Source organism: Canis lupus, chromosome 8 (assembly GCF_048164855.1).
Source record: "Canis lupus baileyi chromosome 8, mCanLup2.hap1, whole genome shotgun sequence".
NCBI lineage: Eukaryota > Metazoa > Chordata > Mammalia > Carnivora > Canidae > Canis > Canis lupus.
Window position 1 is genome coordinate 40,175,325 of NC_132845.1, and position 13,025 is coordinate 40,188,349.

The following is a 13,025-nucleotide window of genomic DNA, read 5'->3' on the forward strand; positions in this document are numbered from 1 at the left end:
GCAGGATTAGAGAACAGGGAAGGGAACAGATAGCACAGACATAGAGGTAAGACGCAAACACCGAGACAACACAGAGCAGAAAGCCAAGGCAAAGCTTGATTAGCATTCGGTCTCACTGCACACATCACAGGCCATCATCGCTAACAACGGCTGGGCTCGGGCCAGCTCCGAGATGCAAATGTTTTCAAGGAGTTGTTAATACTATAATCGCAAGGAGCCTCAATTTAGGAGTTTGACTTTTGTTATTAAAGAAAATCAAATATAACTCCAGGGTTTGCGATGGAAAAAATTTACTTTGAATAAAACCGTCTGACAAAGGCCTTAAAAAGCAATTATTTTTCAAAACGGAAAATTTATGCTCGACAGCAATTCACAGATTTTATTTCCGGTATTAGGCCAGATCTTAAAGGTACTGAAAATGTTGAGATGTTGAGCACGCAGAACTGGTTTTAATTTTTTCCTGTTATTTTTCTCATGTTAATCACTTAGTTAATTGGGTTATAATACAAATGAAACCAAATCCATATTCTAGACAAACATTTAACAGAAATGCAGTCAGGGTCAAAGACTTTCCAGCCATTTATCAGTACGAATGTATAGAGAAAAAGAACTGTGATATATTGTATAAGCAATACAATATATGTAAATCCATGAACAATCTTAAAGACTTTCAAATTTCAATTCTAAGCTTTGGTTTAAACTTTTTGGTACTGGGACCAATCGTTCACCAATCTGAGATCCTCAGTGATTAACTGCTCTGACTTGGTGACAATCCAAGTTAAGCAAATTTAGAGAGCTGATGTTTTAAAGCACAATCTGCATTTGAGAAATTATCCATCACCCGAATTTCTTGAAAGATAATATGGAGCCTGGGCTCAAGCTATCAAATAAGAATAATTAAAAACTATTAAATGTTTGGAAAGGACACGCATGAGAAATCAACAAAAATGCAGGCTGATGCTGCATAAAACAAGATGGGCACACAGGAATACTGTAAAAATAAACAAGCCGAATGGAGGTGAATTATACAAGCGGAAAGGAGGAGTATAAGGTAGTGGCAGCAGCACAATCAAATGCGGTTTTAGTGCTCAAAACTACATCTACAAGATGCCACGAGGATTAGTGTTAAAGACACTGTGACAAGACTTGGAGCGCCACACCGCATGGACACGCGCAGGGGACGCGGCAGCTTGCAGGGTCACTCACGCACGCGCACACACGGCTGCAAAAGACAGAGGCTCAGGCCCCTGCCTGGTCGGCTATCTCCATCACTGCTAGGTCAGTCCCCCTCAAGTTCTAATCTAGCCTTATGTAAACACACTGAGCATTTTGTCTGCTGTACTTCTCTGACTAAACACACAGAGGTGATTAAAAGCACAGAACTTTAAAGCATGCATCCATCTCAAAATGATCCAATCTTATAGTTTGTTGAGGAGGAACATGACAGATTCACTGTGGGTAGCCACTGGATTAATCAAAGTTTATCCCTGGAATCAGTTTATTTAGGACGATTCAATCAATGAATTCTACCAAGATAAAAAACTCTGACCAGGAACAAGCTGATAAACATTACTGTTTAAATATATCTGTATCTATATGTTCTTTTCCTGAATCAACTGGCTATTCACTATTTTGTAAATATTTGTTTGGAGCCTTGAAATCATGTGGTAAAAAGAATTTCCATGTGCAGGAGGGCGTGATCATCACTGGCATGAAAGAATTAAAGTACAGAAACTATAAACCAATAGAGGGGCGACTAGAGCAATATGCAAAAAAGATATCCCCCCTCACCACCAAGTGTTTCCCTTTTGAAAATAAAAATTGGACTTTGAGTGTTCCAATTATTTTATGGCCAAATGTATAGCCACTGCTGGCAAGCAAAAAGCTGAACTCATCTAGAAATGAAATCACCACGATAATTAAATGTGAGGCAAAATGGCTTTAAAATCCTGGACAATCTCTTAGCGTTTATTCAAGCAGGCCATCAAGTCCAGCAACATCCAGGAAACAAGAATCATAAGCCCACCACTTTCTAGTGGAGGATACTGGCCCAGAAAGAAGCACTGATGGCTCAAGGGCAGGCCCTGGAGAGGCAGCAGAAGCCTATGCTCTGCATGTAACCAGCTCTCATCTGCAAAGAACCCCGAGGTCAGAAAGTGGGAGGCAGAGAGAGAGTTAACATGGCTCTAGTGCCTGTCCCAAAGCAAGCCGACATGAGAGAATCGAGAAGGGGAGGGGAAGGCCCAAGCTTCCTTGCAGTGCCCAACTAAGAGGTGGTGCCAGTCTGGAGAAGGGGCACAGCCACCCACTAGTCAAATCTGCTGAAATAGCCCAGATGAGAATGCCAGACTGTCCCCACATTATTACCTAGTCCAAACTTTATTCACCCTAAAAATATGGAATGGTTTAGAAAGTCACTTTTCAATCTTAAGAGCCTTGCTGATATTATGCCTTGGGTGAAAGAAGCAATCTGATGAATATGGAATTGCAAAGGAGAAATACTTCACATAATCCGATGATGGTGTACATCTGGGTACCTAAGTTAGCACGATGTAACTGCATAGTTCAATCTGTAAGGGTAATTTAATATATGGAGTAAATTTTCAAATGCAGATTGTTTTAAGTACCATATCAGTATATACAAATAACTGGGATATCTAAAGATAGTATCTGGAAAATCTATATAACAGTTTCCCAACATGAGTTACTATCAAATTTTCAAAGCAAGGAAACAAGTGAAAATGTACTCATATGCTAGTTTATATATTAGTTTCACTTGTTTAAATGGCCTGTGGGATTTTCTATTGTTTGAAGTGCCCCAAAAGTTTAGGACCATAAGCACCAAAACAGTTATGCATGAGAACACCAGTGTTCCTAAATCAAAGATGCGAATAAAAGTGTAAGCAGTTAGGATGCTCGTTGTACTTAGGCCACTGCTTTCTTAGCATCACAGCACGTTAATCTCTCCAAGTATAGTATTCTAGGAAGCACGTACCTTGAAAGATTCAGCTAAGGGGCAGTATGCTTACATTTTTAAATATGTATCATTAATACAAAAGAATTCCTTTATTGATGTCTCTAATGTAAGAAAAATATATTACTTTTGTTCAGTAAGATAAAATTCTACACAAAATGACAACTGGACATCTCAAAACTTTCAAAACAATCTTTTGTTTGCACTCCAAGAATAACCTGTTAAGAGAGCAGTAGTGTACCCTGATCCTACTCAAGTCAACTGCTCCCCACTTAAAAACGGCCAAAAATCTGTGCAAATCAGCAAAGGCAGGGTCCCAACAGACCCAGGAACAGTGAGACTAACAGTCAGAAAAGGCCCCAAAACTTTAGAAATGCTGGCAAACAACCTGCTCTCTGTTCTTCCTTCTAGACCCAAACCATGCCAGGCATCCAGTAGCAAGGACATTTTTCAGGGAATAGTTAAGTGAAATCTGTTGTCTTGAAATTTCATGACTTTATTTTGCTTGGCACCTAACAGTTTCCAAAGTGAATTCCTGTTCGTTATTTCATGGAAAATGACAACTGAGGTTGTCAGGGAAGGAGTTATTGTGCCCGGATCAAGAACAAGAAGGTTAAACTCGATACCTTATGGGATGGGCTGAACGTCATGGGGAGGGGCTAGAGCCTCCAGAGCAGCACTTGTTATTGCAGGAGTGATTCTATCACAAAGGGATTGTGGTATCATCTTAAACTTTGTCTCTTCAAACACTCCTACTGATGGAAGGGGAAGCTAAGACAGGAACTTAATTCCAGGGGTTAACGTATTTTTAGGACAGGGGTACAGGCCACACTCTCATTCCCTAGAATGAGCAGCAGCATCTCACTCTGCCATGGTGCCAGGACACGTGGGCTGGGCAGGGTTAGAAATCTCTCCTTGAGACATTTTTAGGTCAACAGTTCTTTCTCCCTTTTTTTAAGTAGGATTTTGATGGGAGTTACTAATTATTGTTAGTAACGCTTTAAAAAAAATTCACGTTAAGTTCCAAATTATTCAGGCCTGTGAACAAATAACAAAAAGCCCTTTACTTATCTGTTCTTGAAACAGATTAAACAAGAACTTATTGTTCTTGAAATGTAAGGACAAATGTAATTACTATAAGCAAACAAGATCAAGTAATCAAACCCTAATGCGGACATTTAATACTTGAACGTGAAGATGAAGAACAGGCAGAAAGCAGCACCCTGATCACATACACGCCACTGCCTGTTCATGACACGGAGGCAAAGCAGCTGAACTTGACCAAGATTTACAACCTGTGCTTCCAGGCACGATGCCCTCACACTATGGCAACACAGAGCAGCCACTTGAGGCAACAAATACAACTAAATTTAATTTTCAAAACACCCTCTTTTAAAACTATGGAAGTCCTATTTGTGTGGCAAATTAGCAACAAAAGCATTTTCATTCTCTTCTGCTTAAAACAGGAGATTCAGCTATCTCCACATTGCAAGAGAATGGCAAATATTTCTTGAGGATGCCTCCCACTCACAAAACCCTGAAACTGCTATCCTAGAACAGGGGAGTTAATATTGAACTCAACAACACTACATCTCATTCTGTGTTGTGGTATTAATTTTAAAAAAATTTAAGTCTAAAGCTTTTAGTACTTTTTAACATAAATTATCACTCATGCAAGTCTTTCCATCAGGCTGTCCAAGCCAAGTTATCTAGGCAAATACTTATACGTGAAATAGTAAAGTACAATGTAGCCACTTTATTAAGAGCTTCAAAAGGTAAGTCAACCTTTATTAGATTTGCTCTCACCTCCAGACTCTTTCCTATAATGGTTACATTTTAGAAAGACCACAGTTTAAGAACCAATGTTCCTGATTCAAGTAGGGCAGCGAGCAGTTTTGAGCTTCAATTTTTATACCATAAAAGCGTGCTCTAATTTGAAGAGACCATAGGCCTGAGCGACTATCCAGCACTGGAACTGTGGCCCACTTCAGTAAAACTTCAGAAAAGAAATCACATACCCAGGCTATAATCAGATGAACACACCTTTCCCTAAGACTGTCCTTTTGTCCCATAAGTGGAGACGGCGGCTCGGTGCTTACCTATTCTGATAGCTGTAGTAGGCAGCATCACGAGGAATTGTACACAGCTGCTTCCCGTAGCAGCACAAAGTCTGTGGGGAAAACTCATACTGCAAAACAAAGCAGAAAATACTAAAGATATATTCCCGTACTGTCACACAATGTTCTAGTTCACTAGAGAGTCAGATTTAGCCAAATATTTCTGTTAGTACACAGGATAGTTTTCTAACAATTTTCACAGCTATTTGAAGACATTTCTGGATTCAATGGGACAGAATCAGTTGCCGAGACATTTGTAAGAGATGCATAGACGGACGCCGGAACAGATGGAAAAGCATAGTCCAGCGTCTTCCTCAGTACCTCCAGCTCTGATTATCTGCCACACGGGTTCACACATACCAGACCCCACCTGGGTCCTTCCTGACACACAGGTGTGACCACAAGATCACATGTGTCAGGTCATCCTAGCACCCTCTCTGCTGGATTAACCAGGGAAGTTCACGTTCCAGAAACCGTTCACACTGTACCTTGCGTCCGCAGCAATACCCAAGGGACTGCATGACGGGGTCGATTTCTTGCTCGAAGACCTCTGCAAGTTTGCTGCAGAACTTGTAGACCCGGGATGTCTTGCGGTTATAGAGCCAGGCATTGTTGAACATCAGCCAGACGTCGTCCACATACTGCCAGGGCTCCTGGTACTGCCCGGTGTCCAGCTTCCGCTTGATGGTGGAAAGGTCCATGGGATTCTTCACTATGTCAAAGTAATCCTTAAAGACAAAATAGTCTCAGTCTAGTGGATCCCCAACACCCAATGTCAGTCGTGTGTAGCAGGTTTTATCTGCAAAACCCACAAATAATCAGCACCAGAAAAACTTCTGCTTCTAACAGTAGTAAATGGGAACTGAAAAAAGCTTGGACTTCCCTGACTTTATTACCTAAAACTGTAATTAGTATGGTCAAGTGTGACCCAATTATTTCAAAGGCAAAATAATATTATATTAATATATTATCTAATAAAAGAATGGGTAAAAAATGTTTTAATATAAAAAATTTAAAATACAGCTTTTAATCCACTGAATTAAAATATAAGCACGTTTATCAGATATGGTGTTTTTTTCTAGAGATTTATCCTTGGTCCTGGCAAACAAGATGAAATTCGAAGACAAACACAAAAACAGAAGCAAAAAGAGTGATACCGCTCAACAGAAACCTGTGGGGTCACTACGGCCCTTATAAGACTCCTCAGAGATCCCAGAATGTGAGGGCCACAGGCTTTTTTTTTTTTTTTTTTTTTAAAGACGTTATTTATTTATTCATGAGAGACACAGAGAGGGGCAAAGACAGGCAGAGGGAGAAGCAGGCTCCACGCAGGGAGCTCAATGTGGGACTTGATCCCAGGTCTCCAGGATCATGCCCTGGACCGAAGGCGGCGCTAAACCGCTGGGCCACCCGGGCTGCCCGGCCATGGGCTTTCTAACTAGTGTGCACCTGTTCTTCAAATGCAGCCCTTCAGACAAAAGCTCACACAAAGCTCAGATAGAAGAGCTCCAGAGGTAGTGCGACCCTGCCACAGATCCTGGCGTGGACAGAACACATGGGAAATGCATGTTCCATTCAGTGAGACAAAGGTGTTCTATTGCTTTGACAGAAAAGGTTTTTTTTTTTTTTTTTTTTTTTAATTTTTTTTTTTTTTTATTTATTTATGATAGTCACAGAGAGAGAGAGAGAGAGAGAGAGAGAGAGAGGCAGAGACACAGGCAGAGGGAGAAGCAGGCTCCATGCACCGGGAGCCTGATGTGGGATTCGATCCCGGGTCTCCAGGATCGCGCCCTGGGCCAAAGGCAGGGGCCAAACCTCTGCGCCACCCAGGGATCCCCCAGAAAAGGTTTTTTTAAAATAAATTTATTTTTAAAGATTTTACTTATTTGAGAGAGACAGCAAGAGAAGAGTACAAGTAGGGGACGGGGAAAGGGAGAAGCAAGCTCCTTGCTGAGCAGGGAGGCCAACACAGGGCTCTATCCCAGGACTTTGGGATCATGACCCAAGCTGAAGGCAGCCACTTAACCTACTGAGCCACCTAGGTGCCCCCCAGAGAGGTTTTTTATAGGACAAAAATCCTCAAAACAAGAATATGTTACACAATTTTCAGAGGTAAAACATGGATACTCTGAGTATTGCTGGTAAGGCTTTTACTATATTAACTTACCGGAATTCCTAGGAGCTGGGGGTCTACAGGCTGCCGGAAAGGTAACGACTCTGGATCCTGTCGATATAGTGCTTCGAGGGTTGGCATCAAAGCCTGGCGTAACTCCTCTGGCTTAAAGACTACAGTTAGAAAACATCAAGGAGTGACACGATTTACAAGGCACCAAGACCCCCATCCCATCACATTTCACATGGAAGTCTGGGCTGCTTTTGAAAGGGTTCCGATCATCTCCACCCCCACAGCCCCCCAAGCCGTGCTCCCAAGGGCTCACGTTCACCATGGAGTCCACGGATGTTCTAAAGCTACAATCTGGGGGCTTCTGAAAACACTGTTTAACGTTACGGTTTTAAAACTCCATCTATGTCACAAGGCTTAATACCACACTGACAAGTTTGCTTCTTCAACAAAAGGGTTTCTGACACTAAAACTGTGTTGGAACAGAAAATGAAGCTAACTCCCAAATCTGCTTCCTTGATCCAATGGGTGGTAATAAAGCCATTTTGCTGGAAGGGCCTCTCTTTCTCTGATGACATTTTTTTGTCCTTGGGTGAAGTAAACTCAGACACCTGGGACAAATGGTTTTATATTACAACCTCACAAACAAATGTACAAAGTAACAGAGCTACAAACTCAAGCATTTTTCCCAAAAGTTCTGGATTGTTCCTACGTACATTTACCAATGCCCATTCACTCCACCACTTAGCCACTCCATTTCCTACTACACTTTCTGTTGTCACCAAAGGATAAACACTAGCTGTCAAATACTTTCAAGACTGTACATTCACACAAAACCCAGTAAGTTTTAATGACCAGGAAAAATGTGTTTAACAACCTATGAAGGCAAGAGGCAGGTTAGTCAGCAGTGCTTGTGTTATGCCACATCCCGCTTTAGAGCGGGGACCACTGGTGGCGTCGAGCATGGAAACTGCCCAATGCAGGCCTCCCCAGCAGGCACCCCACTCCGGGCGCCGGGGCTGGGCCTAGTGTGCAGACGTGCCCCACAGGAGCCTCCTGAAACACATACACAACCTGCTTTCTGTCAGCTCCTCCTCTTCTATTGTTTCTACAGAAACGGAATAGCATTTGTTTTTCTTTGAGTAACTCGTCATGAGAAAACAATTCTTCAGTTAACAGTTTTTTCTTTTTTCTTAGACCAGGGGTCTGGCCAGCCACCTGCCTTTAGTGCAGCTTATCAGCTAAGATTGGTTTCTATGGTTTTTCATGGTTAAGAAAAAAGGAAAATAGTAATACTTCATGACACATGAAATCAGATTTTAATCTCCAAAAATAAAGGTTTGTTAGAATGCAGTTATGCGCATTTGCTTCCATACTGTCTGTGGTGGCTTTCACACTAGGAGTAGCTGCCACAGGGACCTTCTGGAGCATGAAGCCTGAGGGGAACTATCTGGCTCTTCACAGTGTGTGCTGACCCTGCTGCAGGGTCATCATCTTCCAGGGGAAACCTCACACACGTCACTTTGGACAACTGCTCATTTACTCACTACATGTTTGTTGAAAATACCTATGCCAAGGAAAAAGCATCTTCAAACTCCTGTCTTTCGCCACCACCAGTCTGATGTAAAATCACTTCCTCAGTCACACCTGTCACATTTCAAGCGGTCAGGAGCTACACGTGGCTGGTGACAACCACAGAGAGCACAGACATGACATTCCTAGCAGGGCTCTGGGCCCTAAGGGTCTATGGAATCAACTCATTTCATAAAAATGTGTTACTCATGATCACTTCCATAACATAAAACGACTTCCACGTTAATACCAGGCTGCCATTTGCCTGTTGCACTGTGTTGATGTTGGCACAAGTGGGCCATTGGCGTAGCAGCACAACATAGGCAGCGGCACCAGACCCAAGTTAGTCATCATCGTGCTCTTTGCTGCTGCGGTGTGCACACAGGGGAAACACGCCAGCTGTACCCAACAATGTCCTTCAAGTAGTAAGCGTCGTTACTGTTATGAATCTCAGCCCATGGCTACACGTCTTGATTTCATACAACCCAATGGGAAACTGGCACCAAGCTATAGGCACGGACTGCCCTGAGAAAGTGCGTGCATGCGCAGAGTAGAAAGCAGAGCTAGTAGTTTCTCTGCACAGAGCATGGAAAACTGGGAAAAAGACTGTTAGACAAGCTATGGTTATTCAGACCTGGGTACGCGGCACAGTTTCCCAAACAGGAACAAAGTGGGCCAGTTACACCAAGGACAACTGATGGTATTTGTTGCCAATGATAACATTTGGACTCATGTCGAAATTAGAATCTGGAGAACTTGTATCTGTCACATGAATTTGACAGCCTCCCAAATTTCCAAGACATTTTTGAGGCAATTCCTAGTGATATTAATAAATTTGATTTAAAAAATATTGTATAGTGATGTATGGTGACATCTGGAAAATCTGCATAACTCAGCAAGCCAAATTCCAAGATGACCAAAGGACTACGTTATTAAAAAAAAAAAAAAAAAAAAAAAAATTCACGCAAGGGCAAAAGACTCATTCACAGCACGAAAACAGACTCTTGTCACTGGGCATAAAAATTCAGTGCTATATATCCAGACTTAACACTGCAACTAATCTTAACAAAACTTGTACTTGTTGAGTTTTGGTGTAGTATCAAAAAAGAATACCCACAATTATCTGAAGAAGCTCTTATTCTTTCATCAACCACCTATCTGTGTGGGGCGGGGCTGTCTTCAGGGACTTGAACCAAACAATACAGCACAAAAGAGACAGCAGGTGCAGCAGGAGAATCCAGCCACGTTCGCTAAAATCTCCAAGTCGCAAGATTGTAAAGAAAACACTGTCTACGCTAAGTATGTTTGTTCTGGGAAACTTATTTTTCATAAAAATGTGTTACTCATGGATGCCATGTAACAGATTTGTTAAGTGAATGCTTTTAAAATTTCTAAAAGAAAGAAAAAAAATAATAAAATTTCTAAAAGAGTAAATAGCAGCAGATAATCCACATGAACAAGAACTCAAGTGTCCTCAATCTTTAGGAGTATTAACAGGTCTGAGACCAAAAACTTACTCTAGAGTATCAGCCTTGAACAGTTCTTTGTTGACTTTCCCAAATGTGCCACAAGTAGCCCTTAACTTCCTGAACCACATTCCTCATTTACAAGGGTCACCTAACAATGTTCTGACACCCTGCTGACTTCATGCTGGACCTCCAATGGGTTCCCTCTGAGTCCCCCTGCGAGGCTGCCTCACCCCGCAAAGCATCTTCAGTTATCTGCACCCCTCCCACTGCACCAGGCACTGGGTCCTGTTCCACTGCCCATTTACTCTGAGCACACCTTCCCATCTGTAACAGTGCACCCACGTGTAGCCACGGTGATAATTTCCCTAGTGTGGCAGTCAACCTCCTGCTCAAATCTATCCGTGGTCGTCCAGGCCCTACTGAGTAAAGAAAGCCCAAGCTCCTCAGCGGGCACAAGGACTCAGATGCAACTTCTACTTTGGCCCCATGGGGAATGATGGCTCAGAGGAGAGATGTGCTCCTGGGCTGCCCCTCAGAGCTGCGGCTCATTTCTCATTCCCACCATAAACCTCATGGGCCCTCAGGCTGCAGTCTAGCTCTCTGTCATCATTTCTGAAGAAGTAAAACTTGGGGAATGGCAGGCAGAAAAGATATAAGGGGGGGAGACAATTATTTTTCTGCTTTAGCTTTTAACCTGTGGTGTGCAATCCCAACACGATGGAAAAGCAGCACGATAAAACAAGTCCAGGAAACACAACCTACTTTTTTTGCGTGGCTGTGAAGGAGATGTTGACTGAGAGGTGGCCCCATTAGCACTGTTCTCTTCTTCCTCTTTAGCTTCTACTTTGACTTCCGGCTTCTTCTCGTCCACTTCCATCGGTTCTGATTTCTGTTCTGTTGTGTCTGTCTCTTCTTTAACTTGAGAAGATCCTTGTAGATCCTCTTCCATCATCTTGAGAAATACAGAATTACAGGTAATAATGTATGAATAGCAAAGACCTTTATTCTAACTCAGCCTCACTGGAAGTCTCTTAACAATCTATCTGGGCTTATCAAGCTGTACCCTACTCAAGAGTTGCATTTACCATCCCTTCCTCTCCCCCAGGAAGGATTGGAACATCTGGTGTCAGGTGAGTTGCCTTAGGACAGCACCACTGCAATTATAGTCCCAATTTAAAAATTTTATATGCTAGAGTGCTTATAAGACATTGCATATACACACCCCATCACCTGCCCAGTAGTTTTACATGTAGGCATTTCTAGTTTGGAACAAGAATCTTCTTGAAAGTTGGGGCAAGTTTCAAAAACCAAACTGCTCAGAGGGCCAGGCAGGTGAAGTACATGATGCAGCAGGAGGTGTGTGAGCCAGAGTGGGGAGTGGAGACTCCGGCAAATTGGAGCCCAAGCCCCATCTAAAAGCCAGGGCTGAGGCTCCCACCCAGACTGCTGACATAGGAATGTAAGCACAAGGCTGACAGAGCTTCTCATTTTCAAAGAAAAGCCAGAAACCCAGAGTTTTATTTGTAATTCCTCATTTTAAAAAATATTGTGTGGGCCAAACAAAACATGTGGATGGGGGTGGATCCAGCCCATGGCTTGCCAGTCTTTAGCTTTTGCCACAGGTTAATTAATGAATGAGCACACCCTTGTGCAGTCTAACTCTACAGAACTACCTATGAATGAAGAATGACAGTGCAGTCACTGGATGATTCAATCATTTAGAATATAAACCAGTGTCCTCTTCATTTCTGGCAAAATATAGTAAAACCCGTACCTAATACCTAAAAATAACTAATCTATTTTTAACATTTATCCTCTCTGAATCCATCATCAAACAGGACATTAAAACAAAAAGCAGTGTCGTCCATGGAGAACATGCGGTGTCTCGCCTCAGGACGCTTCAGTATGGTGCACACCTGTTCACGCCCCAGGAAGGGCACCTACCGTGGACCCAGGCTCCCCCTTGGCTTCACTGGCATCCGGCTCAGTGTCCTCGGTCTTGACCTCTGCCTTCACTTCCAGCATTGGTACCTCGGGTCCTGTCTGTTGGGAGTTGGTTTCGGCGCTGGCCACCGAGGAAGGAGTGGGGACCCGGTTATCGATGCTGGCGGCTGCCTGGGAAAGCTGTGGAAAAACCAGAATTACATATCTCTGTTAATAAAACAGAAATGATGTTTAATTCTGCTATTCACCAAATACCCAGTTTCTTATGAACATTTCTCAACACTAATCTAATAGACACCCCTATCTGAGAGAACTGAAGAAGAGAAAATTTAAAACAGGAGTCCCAGAGGAAGTCAATGAGGTCGAAACAGAAAGAGCTTCCTACCACGAATGCAGAGATGAAGGTGCAGTGCTTCCTACAGGTTGATATAAAACTATTTTCTGGAAGTTATTTATTTATTTATTTATTTATTTATTTATTTATTTATTTATTTATTTATTTATTTATTTACGAGAGACAGAGAGAAAGAGAGATAGAGAGGCAGAGACACAGGCAGAGGGAGAAGCAGGCTCCATGCAGCGAGCCTGATGTGGGACTCGATCCCGGGACTCCAGGATCATGCCCTGGGCGGAAGGCAGGTGCTAAACCGTTGAGCCACTCAGGGATCCCCTGGAAGTTTTCTAAGTCACAGAATCTTCTATTTTAAAATTAATTCTTTCCAATAAGGCCATTCAAGTTTACCATAAATGGCTGAAGTGTAGATCTAGAAGTACCCAAGTAGGAAGGGGGATAAAAGGCTGACACGGAACAAGGACAGGTATTTTAG

At 42.5% G+C, this 13,025-nt stretch overlaps 1 protein-coding gene across 4 annotated transcripts in view; it reads right to left on the bottom strand.

Annotated features, from left to right (window-relative positions):
- The window catches only part of CREBBP (CREB binding protein), a 125,076-nt gene that overhangs the window by 20,592 nt on the left and 91,459 nt on the right, over window positions 1-13,025 (bottom strand). For all 4 annotated transcript variants that reach the window (XM_072835544.1, XM_072835543.1, XM_072835542.1 and 1 more), the window contains 5 exons: window positions 12,199-12,378; window positions 11,017-11,206; window positions 7,259-7,377; window positions 5,580-5,819; window positions 5,074-5,162 (listed from right to left, as the gene is read on the bottom strand). In XM_072835544.1, the coding sequence (XP_072691645.1) occupies window positions 5,074-5,162; window positions 5,580-5,819; window positions 7,259-7,377; window positions 11,017-11,206; window positions 12,199-12,378 (818 nt within the window). The remainder of the gene's footprint in view (window positions 1-5,073; window positions 5,163-5,579; window positions 5,820-7,258; window positions 7,378-11,016; window positions 11,207-12,198; window positions 12,379-13,025) is intronic.